The sequence below is a fragment of the Lacerta agilis genome, chromosome 16 (assembly GCF_009819535.1).
Source record: "Lacerta agilis isolate rLacAgi1 chromosome 16, rLacAgi1.pri, whole genome shotgun sequence".
In the NCBI taxonomy this organism is placed as follows: domain Eukaryota; kingdom Metazoa; phylum Chordata; class Lepidosauria; order Squamata; family Lacertidae; genus Lacerta; species Lacerta agilis.
Genome location: NC_046327.1, coordinates 10,548,475 through 10,568,900, shown reverse-complemented (window position 1 = coordinate 10,568,900; position 20,426 = coordinate 10,548,475). Strand labels below are relative to the sequence as shown.

Below are 20,426 nucleotides of genomic sequence, written 5' to 3'. Positions count from 1 at the left end.
AAGCGGCGGCCCCTCCCGCCACTCCCACGCGCCGCCGCTCCCTCCGTCACCCCAGGAGCAGCAGCACACAGCCCGACGACGGAGTGTGCCTGCATGACATTTCACGCAGGCGCACTCCGTCGTTGGACCGCCGCTTCTGCGGCTCCCTTTTGAGCTGCAGAGGGAAAAGGCGGTGGGGCTGCTGTGCGCGATCAGCGGGGAACCGCCAATAGTGCTCAGCAGCCCCACGAGTCGCCTTTTCACTCTGCAGCTTAAAAGGGGGCTGCGGAAGTGGCGGCGGCCCGGCGATCGTGATGTCACAATGTGACGCCACAACGCCCTGCTCCTGGGGCGTGTTTTTTCACCGCCCCGAGTAGCGCGGAGCCTTCCTCCGCCACTGAATGAGACTCTTAATCTCAGGGTTGGGGGGGTCAAGCCCCATGTTGGGAAAAATATTCCTGTATTCCTGTCTTGCAGGGAGTTGGACTAGATGATCCTTGTGGTCCCTTCCAACTCTACAATTCTATGATTCTACCTTAGGTTCCCCTCCCCTCCCAGATACTTTATGTTATCTGTTATTTGTTGCCATGAAAATGGGTGTGTGTGTGTCATGAAGCTTAGTGGTGGAGCATATGCTTTAGATGCAAGAAGTTCCTCTGCCTAGTCTCTGGCTTGTTAGGCTGAGCTGAGGAAAAACTACCTTCTGAATTCTTGTGCCCCCAAAGTGACACGTAACTGCTTAAATGCAAGCGTTCTGTCTATACTTGGTGGTATAGGTAAGGGCTATAGAAGTAAACTTACTTTTCTTTTAATAAGCTAACAGCTTACGTCAGGGGTCAGCAAACTTTTTCAGCAGAGGGCCGGTCCACTGTCCCTCAGACCTTGTAGGGGGCCAGACTTTATTTTTTGGGGGGGGAATTCTTATGCCCCACAAATAATCCAGAGATGCATTTTTAATAAAAGCACACATTCTACTCATGTAAAAACACCAGGCAGGCCCCACAAATAACCCAAAGATGCATTTTAAGTAAAAGGATACATTCTGCTCATGTAAAAACACGCTGATTTCCGGACCATCTGTGGGCCGGATTGAGAAGGCGATTGAGCTGGATCCGGCTCCCAGGCCGTAGTTTGCCTACCCATGGCTTAGGTTCTCAAAACAAACAAAAGGCAAGGGGTTTTCTGCTGTTCTCCCCAGTACTGCTGTTCTGAGAGTAGAAGACACTTTTGCTCACAAAACAGGACTTAAACTTCATTTCCTCTCCTCCCTCCTGCAGCCCCTGAGCCACCTTCAAAAGCTAGTTGGGGGTCCCCCTTGAGCAGATTTTGGAGGGGCTGCTATGGTGTTCCACTTCATGCACATCTGCATGTAAAAGTAAATTGTTGCACAGGTGTTCGTTCTCAGGTTGCGGAATTGTCTTTGTCAATTTCCTCCCAAGAGGGATTTTGTTGCCCCAAGTCCCGTGAGAATACAAATTGGATAGGGTCTATGACTGGTAGTGATAAGCCATGTTAGGCCCTTTAAGAAATGTTGAGTCATTCTGATGTGATTATTATTATTATTATTATTATTATTATTATTTTATTTAAAAAAATAAAGTTTATATAAAACCCATTCCCTATGTAAGAATACTTCTACAGTACAAAAAGTAGCATTCCTCCAAGGATACTGTAATAAACAGCCTCCTGTTTTCTGTTGCCATAGGATATGCAGAATCCAATTAGATTTACCACCAGTTGCTCCCCATGTAACCCCTTTGCTCCTACACCGTTTAAGGTTTGTTTTAATTTGTGGCTACTGTCCTAATTTATAGTTAACTATCGTAGCCAGTGTATGTGCCGCACTCCTTGTGTGCTGTCTGTCCTCAACCCCACCCATTTTGCCCCCTTGGTCATTTCAAAAGGACCACATGCTTCTTCCAAGTGTACCTGCTTCTTTCAGAGTGATGCTGCTCTCTCTGTACTTACTGTCGCCCAAATCCTTTGTCTGAAACCCACAGGATGCCACAGTGAAGGATTCGGGAATTGCCACATTTGTATTTATCTCTGCATCTTTTATAGCAGTGATGGGGGAGCCTGTGGTTCTCCAGAAGTTGTCAGGCTACAATTCCCATCAGCCTCCATGCAGCATGGTCGACTGTCAGGTATCATTGCTGGAATTCCAGCAATACCTGGAGAGCCAACTCTTCATAATTAAGGTAGATGGTTGGACAGAGTTCTCAAAGCGACTAGCATGAGTTTGGCCAAACTGCGGGAGGCAGTGAAAGATAGTCGTGCCTGGCATGCTCTGGTCCATGGGGTCACGAAGAGTCGGACACGACTGAACGACTGAACAACAACAACATTGTTCTTATTAAGAGCTCCCTGTTCAAATCGCCGAAGACAATCATGTTGCTCCCATTCACTCTTATAGGGTCTCTTCATGTGTTACCTTAGTGGGACCATTTGCCACAGTTGGGTCCCATACCTCTACATACAAGTGGGCCACGTTTTGTCTGTGTGTGCGTGCGTGTGTGTGTGTGTGTATTGTTGATGATATGCAGCTTACAGAGTAGCTTACAGCTAGGAAACCAAATAACTCTTCTAGGTGATTGATAACTTCTTTATAAAGACCATACAATGCCCAGACTCTTTACAGTTGTACCTTGGTTCTGGAACGCCTTGCGACTCGAACATTTTGGCTCCCGAACACTGCCAACCCGGAAGTGAGTGTTCCGGTTTGCGAACATTTTTTTGGAAGCCGAAAGTCCAATGCGGCTTCCAATTGAGTGCAGGAAGCTCCTGCAGCCAGTCGGAACTCGCGCCTTGGTTTTTGGTTGTGTTCGGAAACATTCAGCCGCACAAAATCTGAAGTTGTGTGCATATAGTTATTATATATGCACATGCTAAGTATTGAAATAAAGTTAAATGCACACACACACACGGTTGTTTCCAGAGTGTCCCTTTGGCGAATGGAAGCTCCCAAAGGAGAGGGTAGGAGACAATCCCCACAATCTCTCATGCAGGTTCCCAAACCAACTTCTATTGTGTTCTGGAGAGGTCCGGCAACACTCTCTGGCTTGTTTCAAGAGGGCTTCGGGGACACAGAAGTAGGCATGTACGGGGAGCAGAGTTCTGTGCATGGGAAATTTGGATCCAAAGCCTCATTTGAGTTTCCCTCTTCCCCCTCCCCACCTTTTGAACAAAGGCACTTTTCTATATGAATCTTCAAAACTACACATCTCAGCCACTTTTCTTTGGGAATCAGTAAAATTATCTCCCTCCCTCCCTTCCTCCCTCCCTTCCTTCCTTCCTTCATGATACTGTTTTTGGTTTTGGAAATACACTTTCACGTCTATGTAAGTCCTTGGCATGTAGGCCACCCAGCACATAAACCTTCACTGAATTTGGCTTTTAGTAACTATCCTGCTTGCTTAAAGTGCATCTGAACCTTCGTTTACCATGCTGTTTTCCCCCCCATCTGTGATTGCCTTTCTGTTCTATTATTGCACAGTATTTTAACTTCAAAGGCCCAACCCTTTCTTTGTCATCACTTCATGCATTTTTCTTTGCCCAGTGCCAGTCTGCACGTTCCCAGCCACTGTATTTTCCTTACTCTCCACAGGCATCTAGCCAGTCAGATTCAGAGCCGGAAAAGACTTCGTCTTGTAACCTGCTCCTGCCGCCTCCTTCCCTGTCTCCAGGAATGAGCAGTGAGGTTTTGCAGCAATCCTGCAACCAATACCTGGAAGAGCTGGATAAGGAAGATGAGTTCGGGTACAGCTGGAGTAAGTTTGATTCTTGAGAGAACCTTTCACAATTGTTTACATCTTCATGTACTATGTGACGGTCATTTCCCTTTTTTTAATCTTGCTTGAATAACTTGTGGAAACAACATTATTTTTTGCTATGTACATTTTGTTGTATGAATTCAGATTCTGTCTTTTGCATAATGGGCAAACATATTAAGCTCTATTCTCTGGTTGTCTTTTCCATAATTGCTGCTATTAGAAAAAAATCTTAAAAACACAAATATGTGTGGAAGATTTGAGTGTGTGTGTGTTTGTGTGAGTGTGTACACACACAAATATGCACACACACACAGACACACACACACACACAGGCAGACTGTATAGAGCAGTAAGGGAGAGATTTTCTACTCTTCCATTCTGATAAAATGAAATGCCTGGAGGCATTTTACTGGAAAAGAACCATAGATTCCTATTCAAATTGTTGCAGTCTGTCTGAGATTATGGTTTATGATAATGACTGCTGAATTTCCAAAGTTTGCACTCTTTTTAAGTTTTTGAAGATAAATTCTGCCCTTGCCACCCAATTTCTCTCTCCTTATGATTAGGAAAGATCAGTCACCGGTATGGGCATCTGTCTGGAGATCTGCACATGATAGAGTTGGAGAAAGGGAAGACTGGCTTAGGACTCAGCCTAGCTGGGAACAAAGACCGGTCCAAGATGAGCGTTTTTGTAGTGGGAATTGATCCAAACGGAGCAGCTGGAAAAGATGGCAGGCTGCAGATTGCAGACGAGTTACTGGAAGTAAGTGTCTAGTAATTATACTTAAAACGAAACATGCTGACTCTAAGGACGGGGGGTTGGGGTGGGGAACATTCGATTATTGGTGCAAAATGCAGCCTTTAATTAACAGCACGTTCTTTTAATCAGTATTGCCTTTCTTTACAATCATACTGGCTTCCCATTATAAATTTTATGTTTGCGGTCAGGATTGTTTTTCAACTATGCTAGTACTGAAGAAATAAATAGATGCTATGAAACAGGAGAAATAAATACCTTTGCTATGGTTTTGAGACAAAGAAAGCCACGATTTAATGAAACAGCAAGACAGCGGCCCTGTTCCACTTAATTGGGAGTAAGCCTCTTGGAGCTCAATGGGATTTATATATAGGGTTGTACTGCTAATATGTTGTCATTCATCCTGAAGCTTTCCCCTTAGGTCTTTAGTTACGTTTGATTGCCTGATGTCTCACCCCCTTTCTTGGTCTCCAAAGTTTTACCAGGACTAATGTCACAGAAGTAGCCAACATCATCTCAGATTTCATTGTTAGTCTCAGATGAAGGGAGATACACAATGGATTTTATCATTCATTGGACCACTCTTTGGGTTGATAGAAGAAGGTGGAAGCTTTTGAATTATTCAATACTGAGCACTAGGTCCTATAGGAAATTTAGTGCTGGATGCTAGAATATAACAGGATTAGAATAGAAAAAGAAGTGGACTAAGATATAGCACATTTAATCTACAGTTTATCCAGCCCGCCATTTTGTTTCCACCAGTGGCCAGGCTGATTACTCTTGTAGCTCACAAACAGGGTATCAACATGGAAGCTACCCCCTCTATCATTTGTTTGCCACCAGTATTGTATATTCAGAGGTATAGTGAGCATGAGACTTTATTTAGCTACCTTGGCTAATGCTGAGAGCCTCCACGGCTCCGTTTAACCCTTATTTAAAAACCAGGTAGGCTAGTGGTTATCACACGTATTTTAGTAAATAAATACTGCAGGATAACTATGTAGGTGTCAGTGTGTTTATTTATAAAATATAAACTCTTTCTTTTTTAAGCAAAAGATTTATACACACCTCTTTCTGCCCCATAAATTGGGAAACGAGCCAGATAGCTCATGACAGTAGTTTCAAGGCACAGCAACAAAAAGCCTAACATCTAAAATAAAGTAAATAGCAAGATTAAAAATAACTGGTAGAAAAAAACAAGTGTTCAGGAGCCAGCAGTGTCATCCAGTTTTTACAACAAAACCACAGTGAAATGTTACTATTTTAATTATATATCAAAATGTTGAGGGGGTTTTGGGAATGGGGCACAGTCCATGTGCAACAACTGAAAAAGGCCTCATCCTGTGTATCCAACAGCTGCTGTTTGGACAGGAGTGATACATGGAGGAGCAGCAGCACTCCAAAACACATCAGTGGATAGGCAGGATTTTTCAGAAGACATTCTTTTAAATATCACAGTACCAAGCCATTTAGGGCTCTCAGCATAATCATCACCAGTGCTTAGAATTGGGCTCAGAAATGGTCTAGGAGCTTGGACAAATAGGGGGTCACATATTCTAAATAATGGGCGCTAGTCAGTATAGACAGGCTGCAGCATATCATAACCAACTGAAGTTTCCAGGTATTCTTCAAAGGTAGCCCCATGTACAGTATGTTGCACTAAACTTCAATGTGACCAAGGCATGTGTTAACATGCTCACATCTCCCTTTTCCAGGAACAGGTGTGATTGGTGTACCCATAAAAGCTGTGCAAAAGTGTCTCTGGCCTCAAGGATTAAAGCACATTGTTTAGACACAGTATGCAATAGCACAACAATCCCATGTATGTTTAATCTGAAGCAAATCTTACTCTGTTCAATGGGGACTTGAATGCACTCCAGGGACTGCATAAAATACCTTTTATTTCCATTTCCACGCTCATTTTAAAAATGACCTGGTTGGAGTGGGCTGATTTACCTTTACTTGCTCTGCTGTCTTCATGCGTTCCCCCCCCCCGCCCCTCCCATTTGACAAACAGTGAGTCACGAGGTGATCAATCACTAGTGGAAATTGATAACGATGTTCCCAATGTCAGCCAGCCCACTGCAACCTAACAAAGGACGATTTCAGCCAGTCGAGAGCCAAACACAAACCAGCAGCTGTTTTATATATTAAAAAAGGAGATAACAATTGTAGTATAGAGATGCAGGATTAGCGCATTGCAACCATAATGGTTGAATAGCAGTTTTAATAACAGTAGCGACAAAGAAATCAAGTTTGCTTTTGTCTGTGGAACAAAGCTGGTACTCATAATTAAAGTAAGTATCCATGCCATTCTGATTTATCTAGATAAATGGACAAGTTCTCTATGGAAAGACTCACCAGAATGCATCTTCAATAATAAAATGTGCACCTTCTAAAGTAAAAATCATATTTATCAGGTAGGCAACCTCTTATGCTTATATCTATTTTTAACATTTTGTAATGAATAAATGCATATTCAACAGTATCTTTTCCCATATACCTGTAATTCAACTTTTGAAGCATTGCTAAAAGCTTCCCTGAATGATATATTTGCTTTTTAGGATTTACCACTATTGTGAGTATGTCCTTCAAAAAGCAAATGCTTTAGGTATCGAAAGTATTACAGAGTTCATTTTAAAACCTGTCTTCTCCATATATTATAGAAACAAAGATGCTATCCAACAGATGGCTGTTTGTCCTGGGAAATCAGCAGAGACTTCACCTTCCTCTTCTGGGCTACTTCAGTATGAAGAGGTACAATACGTATTTCATATTTATATTCATGTGATAGAAATAATACTGGTAGGGATGGAAAAAGGGGGGGTGCTGTTTAGTATGTTGTAAATAGCTTCTAAACAGAGGAATCAAGGTAGAATTTAGCAAGACTTGAACAGATTTTAACTGTGGTAAAGGGAAAGGGAAAGGACCCCTGACCATTAGGTCCACTCGCGGACGACTCTGGGGTCGCAGCGCTCATCTCGCTTTACTGGCCGAGGGAGCCAGCGTACAGCTTCCAGGTCATGTGGCCAGCATGACTAAGCCGCTTCTGGCGAACTAGAGCAGCGCACAGAAACGCCGTTTACCTTCCTGCCGGAGCGGTACCTATTTATCTACTGTGCTTGCACTTTGACATGCTTTCAAACTGCTAGGTGGGCAGGAGCAGGGACCGAGCAACAGGAGCTCACCCCGTCGCAGGGAATCGAACCGCCGACCTTTTGATTGGCAAGCCTTAGGCTCTGTGGTTTAACCCACAGCGCCACCCATGTCCCTTTAACAGAGGTACTTTAATATAAATCTGAAAGTGGGGGCGAGGAGGGAAGTTTGTGTTAAACAAAATGTTGCAGCACAGAGCACTGCTGCTTCCATGATATCCTGCTCCATTGCCCCTCCCACCTTGGTTTTTCATGTTTGCCCCCAGCAGCCAGTTAAGACCTTGTGAACAATGAGCATGCTCAGTGGCTTCTCTCCGCCTCCCCCAAATACCTTATCTCCTATGTGGACAGTGACATTTTGGCTCCATAAGGTCTGCCACACAGAGAAATGAGATTGCCATTAGTACAGGCGACCCCCAATCTGCGTTGGGGTTGCGTTCTGGGTCATTGTGTACAATGGCAAAGCAGACATAAACCCGTTCTGCCCTGCCCCTTTTTCCGGACATTTCCTGGTTGCCGCAGTGCACGTGCGCATGAAGGGATGCGGGTGGCGCTGTGGTCTAAACCACTGAGCCTCTTGGGCTTGCCGGTCAGAAGGTTGTCAGTTCAAATCCCTGCAACAGAGTGAGCTCCCGTTGCTCTTTCCCAGCTCCTGCCAACCTAGCAGTTCGAAAGCACACCAGTGCCAGTAGATAAATAGGTACCGCTGCAGCGGGAAGGTAAACGGTGTTTCCATGTGCTCTGGTTTCCGTCATGGTGTTTGGCTGTGCCAGAAGCAGTTTAGTCCTGCTGGCCACATGACCCAGAAAGCTGTCTGTGGACAAAAGCCAGCTCCCTTCGCCTGAAAGCGAGATGAGCACCACAACCCCATAGTCGCCTTTGACTGGACTTAATAGTCCGGGGGTCCTTTACCTTATCTTTACCTTTTTTTACATGTGCATGTCCCATATCAATTGGAGGTGTGTAAATTGTTCGTTGCCGGGATATCATTAGACAAAACACACAAAGATAATAACCGGTTATGATCTGTGTGTGTTTGGTATAGCGTTGTTCGTGACCTTGGTTCTTTTAGGATATCATTAGATGCATCGGTTCTGCGACCTCTATAACGAACATGGCTTGTTATGTTTTCTGTATTGATATATTTTGATACAATTTTTTTTTTCTTTCAGGGTGAAGTGAATGACCCAAGCTCTATTTTTCCCATAGACCAGAGTTTATATAAGAATATTAAAAATGTGGAATTGCCTAAAGTGAGTAGATGCTGATGCAAATGGTCCCAAACAGAATTCTGTCTGTAATTTCTTTAGCCTGAAGAGGAAGGAACCATTTCCTACTGTGAATGAACAAATTTCTCTAATGGTCTCAGTTTTCAATCTTACAACCAACACTCAGTTTCATTCTCAGAATCCACGTGTTTTCCCATTTTATATTGGATCGCATGGGGTTATCTATGTGGTCATTATGCTGTTGCTCATTTTATCTTGGACTTCCCAAAATCCAGCAATGTGCTTGGCTTCATTCAAAACATAACTAAACCATGGAAATGAGTTGTAGCAGGCCTCGGGCTCACACTCTCACTCTCCCTTTCACTGGTACTCCAGTGTGGAGGAATTTGAAATTTATTTATTTATTTTGCTTTAATTTTAGATTAACCACATATTGCTGTATTGTCTAGACTTAGACAAGCTGTGGGAAATGGTAATTAGGATTTGTTAAAACAACCCAGCTCCCGCCCCTTGTTTCAACTAAATATAATTAACCACAGTTTTAGGGTGTAGAACTCAGTACTCAAGGCTAGGTCTTGTAATACTAAATGCTGTTTTTTGTTTTGTACAAATGGAGCCTTTCTCTTATATCTGTACTTATCGGCAGTGAATATATTTTTAACTGAATTGTTTTATGAAGTGCATACTCATAAACATGGATTTACTTAGGAATATTTTTTGTGTGTGCATGTGTTTTAAAAAGGAACAAATAATCAAACAAATTACAAGCATACAAAAAAAACCTATTTATTCAAGAGCCAGTATTCAAGAGCAACAAATGTCTAAATCATATAGATGCACACAGTCTCTCTGTATATGTTCCATAGTTCTGTCCTTTCTGCATTAATCTCTGCTTTGATGCCACCACTAGTCAGTCTCTCTGTCTCGCTTTTTTAAATGTGTATTTTCTGAAAAAAGTATTTAATATGCATCTTGCATCATTTAAACTGCCAGGGACGGTGCCACAAGTTTCAGAGGAGTGAACTCGTTTTGATCAACGTATTCCAAGTGGTGCAGATCATTTGGGTCAACTTTTAAAGAAATTAACAGCACTCCTCAAGCATTCATGCTTAAGACAGCTTTGGCTGACGTTCTTCTATAACTCTGGGTGTCTTTTTGTATTTCTTAGGATCAAGGAGGCATAGGTATTGCCATCGGTGAAGAAGACACATTTAACGGTGTGGTTATTCAGAGCTTAACAGAGCATGGTGCAGCAGGAAAGGTAAGGCTGTTAAATTGCCACCCTTTCAGAGAAGAAGATGAGAAGTGTATACATGGGGAAAACCTTCTGCCCCCACCCCATCCTAATGTTGTTATTTTTATTTCAGGATGGCCGAATTAAGGTTGGAGATCAGATTCTGGCAGTGGACGATGAAGTTGTTGTGGGGTATCCTATAGAAAAGGTACTTGAGCAATTCCTTACAGCATGAAACTTACTTGACGCCTGTTCTATACAACCGTTGAAGGGCATAAAAGATACAGATAAGGTAAAGGTAAAGGGACCCCTGACCATCAGGTCCAGTCGTGTCCGACTCTGGGGTTGCGGCGCTCATCTCGCTCTATAGGCCAAGGGAGCCGGCGTTTGTCCACAGACAGCTTCCGGGTCATGTGGCCAGCATGACAAAGCCGCTTCTGGCGAACCAGAGCAGCGCACGGAAACACCCCGCTGGAGCGGTCCCTATTTATCTACTTGCACTTTGATGTGCTTTCGAACTGCTAGGTGGGCAGGAGCTGGGACCGAGCAACGGGAGCTCACCCCATGGCAGGGATTCGAACCGCTGACCTTCTGATCAGCAAGCCCTAGACTCTGTGGTTTAACCCACAGCGACACCTGGATTCCAGGATTCTATTTAGGCATTTAGTCAGGTGCTACAGGACCAGGGGTGCTCTGTCTGTTTCAGGAGGGTTGCTAAATCTTTTCTTTTCCTTCTCATTCCTTCCTGACATACTTCTGAACCCAAGGTAACAACTTTATGTTGGCTTCTTCTTCTTCTTCTTTTTTTTTTTAGGGAAGTTGAAGTGGCTCGTGGGGCATATTATTTAGCTGTGAGGATATTCAAATGTTTTTTAAAAATAAATTTTATTAAATTTTCGATAATAAAACACAAACCAAACAAACAAACACTGCAAACAATAACAAAAATTATATAAAAATACAAATACAAAATCAAAAAATCAAAAAAATAAGATACAAAAATACAAAAAAGATAAAAACAAAAAACAACTATAAAAACTATAATCATTCTATTCCTTAACATTGTTAGTTGACTTCCTCACGTCCACTCCTTCTGCGTTCATTGTATAACATCGTTAGTAAATTCTTAACATTATATAATCATCAATTTATACCTAATCTTATTCTGAATCTAATTTCATTATCAAACTTCTATCTTATTTAGTCTCATCTATTTTCCATATCTGTAGCCGATATTTAAATGCTTTTAATCCTGTTTTGTTGTTTGCAGCCCATGGTTCCTTTGTGGAGCACTGGTGGTTGCATGTGTATTTAACCTATTAATTGCAGTTCTAGTGATCAGCTCTTGGGAGGGGAAGGAGAGAGCTCCCTTTTTAAAGCAGCTGAATTAAATTTATTATTTCATTATTATTTATTAAATTTCTACACTGCCTTTCACCTGAGGAACACAGGGCATTTAAAAATAAAAAAAGTTTTGTGTTGAAAGAAGTGGCATCTACCTTGACTTGAATAAAATATGTGGGGTGCAGCAGCCCACATAATCAGTTACAAGGTGTGGCACACACACCATTTGAATGCCAATGCCCATTGACTTTGGGGGCCTCTGCCCCTCTCAAATATTTTTTTGGGGAGCTAACAGGACCTCAGTCCCTAGGACTCTTGGAAACCTGTTACAATATGCCTGCTATACTATTTTCTGTACTCTAGAATGAAAAAAAAAACATGTATCTATATTGGCTTGTTACATGAAAGTTTGCTCTCTTTTTTACTGTTCAAGTTTATCAGTTTGCTGAAGACATCAAAACCCACTGTGAAACTCACAATCAATTCAGCCGAAGAGGAGAGTCAGACAGCTGCGCAGCCACAAACACCGGTTTACAGTACTACTTCGGGTGAGAGAACTAATATCCAACAATCAGCCGTTGTTTCACCTTCTGAATCACCAGAACCAGAGTCAGTTAAAAGTAAGAATCTTCCAGTTACTTCAAGTCTTGGAAAAGAATTCAGTGACAAATGCTTACAATGGCTGCATTCATTCGTAGAGCTAAACCATGGTCGGTTTTTAGCCGTGGTTTTCTTCACCAAACCATGAGACAATGCCCAGACAAGACTAGAATCCACAGCTTATTTATTTCTCCAAAGCTTGGTTTGTTTTCAAGCTGCTGTTTCCTTGGGCCTCTTTCCCTTAGTGAGTGTTCTAGGGTGGGATGGCCAAACACAGGATGCTTAAGCAAAGCTATTACATTTAGATAAAATAGCAAACCATGGTTAAAACAAGCCACGGTTCATAAGCCCAGCAACAAGGCTTTCTGTATGGAGGCTTGCCAGACACCATCTTTATTTTTATGCAGCAGGCAAAAACTTGCCTTTTTACCCAGGCTTTTGGGCCTTAATATGAATTATTCCATTTGTGTGACAGGAACTGTAAGACCTGTCTTTTGTCTGTATGAATGTGTTTTTTTTAATTGGCTTTGTAGTAATTGATTTTAATGTTTATATAGTGCTGTAAGTCGCTTTGTGACATCATTATTATTATTAGGGAAGCTGCATACCTGTGATTTTGCCTAGCAAGCCAAAGGCACATAAAAATTATTAGATTTCTTCCAAGTAGGGAAGTTTACTTATCATCAGCTGGACGTAACTCTGTGATTTTAGTGCCCTTCACTTCACCAAACTATGGCATGAGTCCAAGCTGGTTGAATGAGCAGGCATGACTAGATCACAGCAGAAATCCAATTTAAGTAGTCTGTTAAGGACACGGTTGGTGCTGTGGGTTAAACCACAGAGGCTAGGGCTTGCCAATCAGAAGGTCGCCGGTTCGAATCCCCGCAAGGGGGTGAGCTCCCGTTGCTCGGTCTCAGCTCCTGCCAACCTAGCAGTTCGAAAGCACGTCAAAGTGCAAGTAGATAAATAGGTACCGCTCTGGCGGGAAGGTAAACGGCTTTTCCGTGTGCTGCTCTGGTTTGCCAGAAGCGGCTTAGTCAAGCTGGCCACATGACCTGGAATTTGTACGCCGGCTCCCTCGGCCAGTAAAGCGAGATGAGCGCCACAACCCCAGAGTCATCCACGACTGGACCCTAATATTCAGGGGTCCCTTTACCTTTACCTTTATTAAGGAATGGGAAAATAAGAGAAAATTATAGGTTGTCTTTTTAAAAACAAAACAAAAGCATACACTAGCTGATCCTTGGCCAAAACAGTTGAATAAAGTAGTTAAAGACCCTACAAACAAAATATGATTTACCCTCAGCCAAAGTGGGAGTGGCAGACATCTAAACAACATCTAAAACCATCCCATTTTATGGGTTTTTTTTTTTCAACATTGATGTATCCAGCCAAATGTGTGTGTGAGCAGAGATGGTTCCTCTCAGATAAGCTGTAAACATAACTTTGTATTTCTGAGAGATTTCAGACTTTGCAGGAGAGAAAAAGAAGCATGTAAGAATTCAGGTGGCATCTGTTTCTTGGAGCTGGAGCTCATCACAGATTTTCTTATGTGCATTGAGGCAAACCGTATATGTGGGTATTTGTTTGGAGGGGATGGACAACAAAAGCCTCCTTCACCTTAATGAATAAAAGGATAAAGTCCATAGTAGACAATGGTTTTTAAGGAGAAGAGCAGCTATAGCTATAACTAGTCGATTTTCTGTTTCTAGACACAAGCAGGTCCTCAACTCCAGCCACATTGATATCTGACCCAGCTACATGCCCAATCATCCCGGGGTGTGAAACGACAATCGATATCTCCAAGGGACGTACCGGTCTTGGCTTGAGCATAGTAGGAGGAGCCGATACTTTGCTGGTTTGTAACGAAAGCCTTTCATAACCCCAAGCTAAAGTTCCTAAGAAGGAAAATGCTTCTTTCTTTGACATACCGTACTTTTCCATGTATAAGACTTGGGTTTTATCTATAAAAATCATGTTAAAAAGTGGGGCTCGTCTTATACAAGGATAGTAAAAAGCGGGGGTGTGGGATTGGTGGCTGGCGAAAGCCAGAGATTGTTAGCAGCTATTTGGCGTGTTTTTGGAGGTCGATAATTGCACTAGGCAGGGGTTTCCCCCCTTCTGTTTGTTGTGTGTGTGTGTGTGTGTGTGTGTGTGTGTGTGTATATGTGTGTGTGTGTGTGTGTGTGTGTGTGCGCGCGCGCACACACACACACACACACACGATTTTTAGCATCTGTACAAGTGTTACAAAGTTTTTAAATGTATTTGTTGCCAATTGCCACATAAAATATATTTTAAATAATGGGTTTAGTCCTTACTATGTTTTATAAGCGTTTTAACATTTTTTTTCTGAAGTGTGAAATGTTGCTATTCTAATTTGTAGTGCTCCTGAAGAAGGGCGCTTTGAAATGTGTTATGTAAATGCAATCTTTATTTCCGTGCACCATTGAAATTTCTCTCACTCACTCACTCTCACACACAAACATTTGTGCTTTCCCTCTCTTCGTTTTTCTTGACCACACATTTTCATCAGGACAGCAAATGAAAACTTCTTTAAATAATTTTTTTTATACTTTTGTATCAGAATTTATTCTAGGCACCACTATTCATCTGTATTACTGTGTGTGTGTGTGTGTGTGTGTGTGCATTTTCAATTTTACAACTGCTAACAAACAAAAAAAGACACCCCCCAAAAGGACAGAATACAAACAATGTATCCCCTTGGACTCCCCCCACCTTTTGTAGTTCCTTATGTTATTATTTTCCTTCTGCATCTTCTCAATAATTCCAACTATTATAAATCCTTAATCAGTCCATAATTCAGTTTTTTTTACTACAAGATTTCTGTCAAAGCTACTAAAGTGTGCAGTTCTTTACAATAATTTTTCAGATAAATTATATACTCCCCCCATTCCTTAGTAAAATTTGATTCCTCTGTATTCCTTTGAGATCTCCACAAAACCCTTTTATTCTTTTCTTAGGCTCAAAATAGTTGAACTGCACGGCGAACAAAAAGGTCTAGCAACGTCGGTGAATTTTTATATTTTGCTTTTTAAATCCACAGGGCGCAATTATTATCCATGAAGTGTATGAAGAAGGAGCAGCGTCCAAAGATGGAAGGCTCTGGGCTGGCGATCAGATCTTGGAGGTATAGCATTGTGCAACGTACAAACCATCCTTACATTCTGAAAGTGGGAGTGGCGGGGGGGGGAGGAGAAAGGCAGGAGTGGACTAGAGGGGGGCCTATATGCAGTCCTATATGGATGGCCCTTGTGGTCTCTTCCAACTCTATGATTCTATGATTCTATGCTTCTGACACCTGCCATACAATTGAATCCCAGGTGAACGGAATCGACCTAAGGAACGCAACGCACGACGAGGCCATAAACGTTCTCAGGCAGACGCCTCAGAAAGTCCGCCTCACCGTCTACAGGGACGAAGCCCAGTATAAGGAAGAAGACATGTATGATGTGCTCAGTATAGAGCTACAGAAGAAGCCAGGCAAAGGCCTTGGATTAAGTATTGTTGGGAAGAGGTGGGTACACAGAGAGAGATTCTGGAAGTATTTTTGGTCTTTGCATGCAGTGCTGGATTTCCATATTAGCTAAACAAGCTATAGCTTAGGGCCCCACTGTTTTGGGGTCCCCCAAAAAAATTTAAAGGGAAAAAACCCCTGGATGTACATTTCCAAAATATTAGATAGAAAACAAATAAAATAAAACCTGCATACAGCAACAGCGTTTTGTGTTGTGCAGGCTCCTATTTGTTATGTGCAAATGCCTTTAGATACCTGTTAGGTCCATAAATTACCATATAGCATATATTCAACACAAAAAACAGCGACAATTTGTTGTTGAGAAAGGACAGCTGGACACGTAAAGAGCCCCATTACCTTCAGTAGCTTAGGGCCTCATCAAACCTAAATCTGGCCATGTTTGTGTGCAAGCTAATGTGGAGACAACATATCTGAGAGAAAGTGAAGAAAGAATCGCCTCCCTTAGTTTCTGAACGTAACTCTAAGTGAGGCAATTCTTATTTCACCTTCTCTCATTAATGTTGTTAGTGAATTCAGCTTTGACCAGGAAGATAAAGTTTATCTCCCTTCCTTCCTTCCTTCCTTCCTTCCTTCCTTCCTTCCTTCCTTTTTGGAAATGTGAAATACCTTTATTTATTTTTTGGAAATAAATTATATTAAGGTTTATAGAGAAAAATACAAAGCTTAATCTCTCTCTCTCTTTCTCCCCCCCCCCCCCGCTTTTTTCACACAAACCAAGATCTAGATACAATAAAAACACCAAAGGGGGGGGGAGAGAGAGAAATAGAGATAGATAGATGATAGACAGATAGATAGATAGATGGTAGATCGTGATCTACCGGTAGATCACTGGACGTCTGTGGTAGATCACTGGCTCCCCCCAAAGAAGCTGAACAACTGTGGCTCCCATAAAAAAGCTCAACATTTTACCTCCTCCCTGGAAAAAAACCTCAATAACTTTGACCCGAACACCCCCAAAATGTTCCTTCCTCATTCCTAAAAAAAAGCTCAACAACTCTTTGACCTGAACCCCCCAAAAGGGGGTAGATCACTGCCAGATCGCAGTCTCTTGGGAGTTGGCCACCCCTGCAATATAACACCCAACAGAGATATGGTTTCAACACAGACCTCACCTCTTGCTTAGCCATGCTGCAAGTCAGCTTCACTTCCTCATTTGCACAACTAAAATAAGAGCTTTCTGCCCTCACTGCTTAGGGGTGAGGAAATGTCCCCTTTGGGTCTGCATCTGCTATTAACTCTCTAAGCTTCCTTGTTCAACTAGACAGCAAAGTTGCTCAGAAAAGGGCAAGACAAAGAAGACCATTTTCTTCAGCACCCCCCGAGAAAAAAAGAAGCTATTGATAGATGCATTTAAAAATTACTCCTAAGTCTCTTAACACCAATGTAACCACCGGAACATAACATTTTTACATGCACGAGGGGTGGGGAAGCCCCTACTTGCTGGCCAGTCGTAGCCACCAAACCTCTCAGTTTGGCCCGTTTGACTTCATACAGGACATCTGGCGTGGATGTGTAAGGCTTTAGAGGAAAAACGGGGGACTTAAAAGTGGGCTCACGATTGTTTCTCCGCTGGAGCAAGGCATGCTCTCACTCGCCCATCAGCTGGCACCCCTCTCTCAATTAAGTGATCAGGAAGGAAGAAAAACAGCTGCCTTGGCAAAGCACTTTCAGACAGCCTCCCACCCCCTGGCTCACACACACACACACACACACACAATTTTATTTGCATGCTGCCCTCCCACAGTTCAAACCATCCTCAATAACCCCACTGGGAAAACCTCCAAACAACACCCTGCCCCTAGAGTCTGTTAAGCAGCCTCAGCTTTTGTAGTTGGAGTCAGTCAGAGCCATACCCTCCTGCCCAGGTTGGAAAAGGCCTCCAAGGCAGGGAGCAGGTCTTCCAGAAATCACTGCCAAGATGGTTCTTGTTTGAGCCACCAGTGAAGGCTGTGTGAACCCCCTTTGCAAAAAAGAAGAAGAAAGAAACCCAAAAGCCTTTCAGACAATGCAAGTCCCAACAATAAGAACTTCAAAGCACTGTATCACCTGCTGTCACTGTGACATCAGATGATTGACAGGTAGACAACCCTTTCTACCTGTCAAGACTTGACCTGCCAGGGAATCTGGCCCACTAGTCCCCTCTGCTGACATACACAAACCATTCTTACTAAATTCAGCATGTCATTCTTAGTTTCCTCACTTTATGACTGCAGAAATAAATTCATGTTTGGCATAAGGAGCAATTGTGTCTATGGCATTGTTACAGTACCTTGGTCTCCCTTATTTACCAGGACATCATATTCTGCTGTAAGATCTGCATATGAGAATCATCCATCCTGTTAGGTTGTATGTGTATGTAAGAAAGTGCTGAAATCTCATGTTACCCACCAAAATAATTGTTTGATCATTGCTTTTAAAAGCTCGTTCTTAACCACGTAACTATGTAACGAATACATTCATCATAAGTTCATAGTAAACCATCTTGGAAATGTCTTCTTGAAGGGCAATATATAATGTTTTAAATAAAGAAACACAACAAAACATACTTCCATTATTTTGTTTGCAGGAATGACACTGGAGTGTTTGTGTCAGACATTGTCAAAGGAGGCATAGCAGATCTGGATGGGAGACTGATGCAGGGAGACCAGATATTAATGGTGAACGGGGAAGATGTTCGAAATGCTAACCAGGAAGCAGTGGCCGCTTTGTTGAAGGTAATGGCAGAACGATAGAGAAAAACATAACTGCATAAATGGATACTGGGTCCTCTCTTTTTCCAAAACGAGACTCGCAAACGGGAATAGTGCAGTTGCACTCCCGTCTGGCTTGCGGACTTCCCATAGGTATTTGATGGGCCTCTTGCCTGATGTAACAGGGACTTCCTCGTAATTCTAGGGACAAGTCTTGTGCAGGAGGGGTTGGTGAGGAGAGGTTGTCACTGTGCACCAGGGCCTTCTAGCAGTGGAGTCAGCGCTACTTCCTGGGAGAGAGGGTGATGGGAAGGTTGGCACTACACCAGCACATTGGTGGGAGGGTATTGGCCTCCCCACCACCATTCCTTTAAGTGTGAGTGACTCTGCTGCTGGGAGGCCACCCCCTACTGATCATTCCCGGTCTCTTCTGGTATTTTCTTAAGGGACGCTAAGGTTGGCATTTTTTAACATTCCGTATTTGTAAAGCAAATGAAAGGGCTAAGTTCCTTTTAGATACGTTTTCACACCCACCCACCCAACCCGCTTTCATCGTTGCGTTCAGCACATACAGAACTGACAGACTGGGGATTAAAAGATATTCACTTGTTCCGGGGGGATTAAAATATGCTGCTACTTCTGATTTAGCACTGCAGTGCACAGCCAGCAGTGGAAACAAAAGCTACTGTTTTTAAATGAAGTTCCCTTATCGCTCCTACTTGTCAAAGTCAGGATTATACGTTGTGCTTTGAAGCAACTTGCAAGCATCATGTTGCTGTGGCTTTTTCGTAGATGGGGGTGAAAAAGGGGGGGCCTTTACGCTGTGCTATGTGATACTCTGGGCAGAAAAAGAAATGCTAGCTAGATGTTAGAAGGGCTAAGTTGAGCCACTTAACGTTGGGATCACTGAAGACATCAATAGTGGATGTCCTTGCTGAGTGTTGGCTAATGCAAACTTTTGTTGGACTTGGAATGTACAGAAGCAAAGCCTGGAATGGCTGAAGGTGGTTTTGCTTGGTTTTCCAAAACAGGTTTCGAGTCGCATTCCTTATTTGGTGAACACTTCTCCATTCTCTTGTGTATTTTGGCACTCCAAAGAATTGATTCTTCTCACATGCCATTCGATGTTGCAGTTAGAGAAGAGCACTCGAAGTGTAATTTTGTTACCTTGGTTGTCCAAACAGTTATTTGTTAATGGGCATAGCTGGCTGTGAAATACAGCCAATGTACCATCCTTATTATGTGATTGCTTCTGTAGGGAGCTCCTTGTTGAACCAACTGGCAGGCATGGACAATGTGCAATCTATATGCACCTTTGTGATTTTAGACAAGTTCCATGCAATTTCTCAGCACGTGTGTAATCACACGATGGACAACACTTGTAGAAGGTTCGGCTAAGACTTGTGTGAAATGGCCCTTGGTCTTCCTTTAACTAAGATATGCCTTTACATCATTATACTCTGGGTTAAGGAATCTGTGTCTTACAAATAATGCCTGCTCTCTAGTGCTCATTAGGTACAGTCAGACTAGAAGTTGGAAGAATAAAGGCAGGCCCATTCCATTCGGAGAGGAGAACGTCTCAGAGCAGCCAGGTTTGTAATTGCTTGCATTGGCTTCATTTGGAACCATCACAAGCATTGTTAAAATTATATAAGCAAATAAAAGGGAATTGATTTCGCAGTGGCAGTGATTTTTTTTGTAGAGGCTGATCAGAGATGAATAAACTCCAAGCCAAGTACATAAAAGGCAGTTTTATGTACCCATATCCGTATTGGGTTTATTCTACCTTTTTTTTTTAACAGCTTAGATCCTCAAAGCTGCTGTGTATCGCAGCCCTGTTCCCAGTGCTGTGTAAGGCAAGGCACATCTACAAATGTACTGAAAATTAAGTTGGCATTTAATTGTATGATTTTTGCTGTCACAACTAAACATTTGGGGGTATGATCTAGTCCCCCTCCCCTCCTCTCTGTCTCCTCCCATGTACTATGTTGTGCCTGCAGGGATGTTCTGGTGCTAACCTCTCTTCTCACTGTTAGCAGCTGTACTACATCTGTAGGAGGGCTGTGCATGCTTGATTGGTTGCTGTGCACAGGGAACAGAATTGACCGT

General features: G+C 42.7%; 1 protein-coding gene across 2 annotated transcripts in view; it reads left to right on the top strand.

The window, feature by feature from the left end:
• Window positions 1-20,426, top strand: part of MPDZ (multiple PDZ domain crumbs cell polarity complex component) — a 113,053-nt gene that overhangs the window by 80,077 nt on the left and 12,550 nt on the right. The window contains exons 30-43 of one of the 2 annotated variants that reach the window (XM_033173271.1): window positions 1,685-1,756; window positions 3,584-3,746; window positions 4,316-4,512; window positions 6,835-6,926; window positions 7,173-7,263; window positions 8,834-8,914; window positions 10,059-10,151; window positions 10,258-10,332; window positions 11,902-12,088; window positions 13,781-13,926; window positions 15,136-15,219; window positions 15,413-15,606; window positions 18,194-18,341; window positions 19,823-19,909. In XM_033173271.1, the coding sequence (XP_033029162.1) occupies window positions 1,685-1,756; window positions 3,584-3,746; window positions 4,316-4,512; window positions 6,835-6,926; window positions 7,173-7,263; window positions 8,834-8,914; window positions 10,059-10,151; window positions 10,258-10,332; window positions 11,902-12,088; window positions 13,781-13,926; window positions 15,136-15,219; window positions 15,413-15,606; window positions 18,194-18,341; window positions 19,823-19,909 (1,710 nt within the window). The remainder of the gene's footprint in view (window positions 1-1,684; window positions 1,757-3,583; window positions 3,747-4,315; window positions 4,513-6,834; window positions 6,927-7,172; window positions 7,264-8,833; window positions 8,915-10,058; window positions 10,152-10,257; window positions 10,333-11,901; window positions 12,089-13,780; window positions 13,927-15,135; window positions 15,220-15,412; window positions 15,607-18,193; window positions 18,342-19,822; window positions 19,910-20,426) is intronic. The other variant, XM_033173272.1, reaches the window with a different exon arrangement.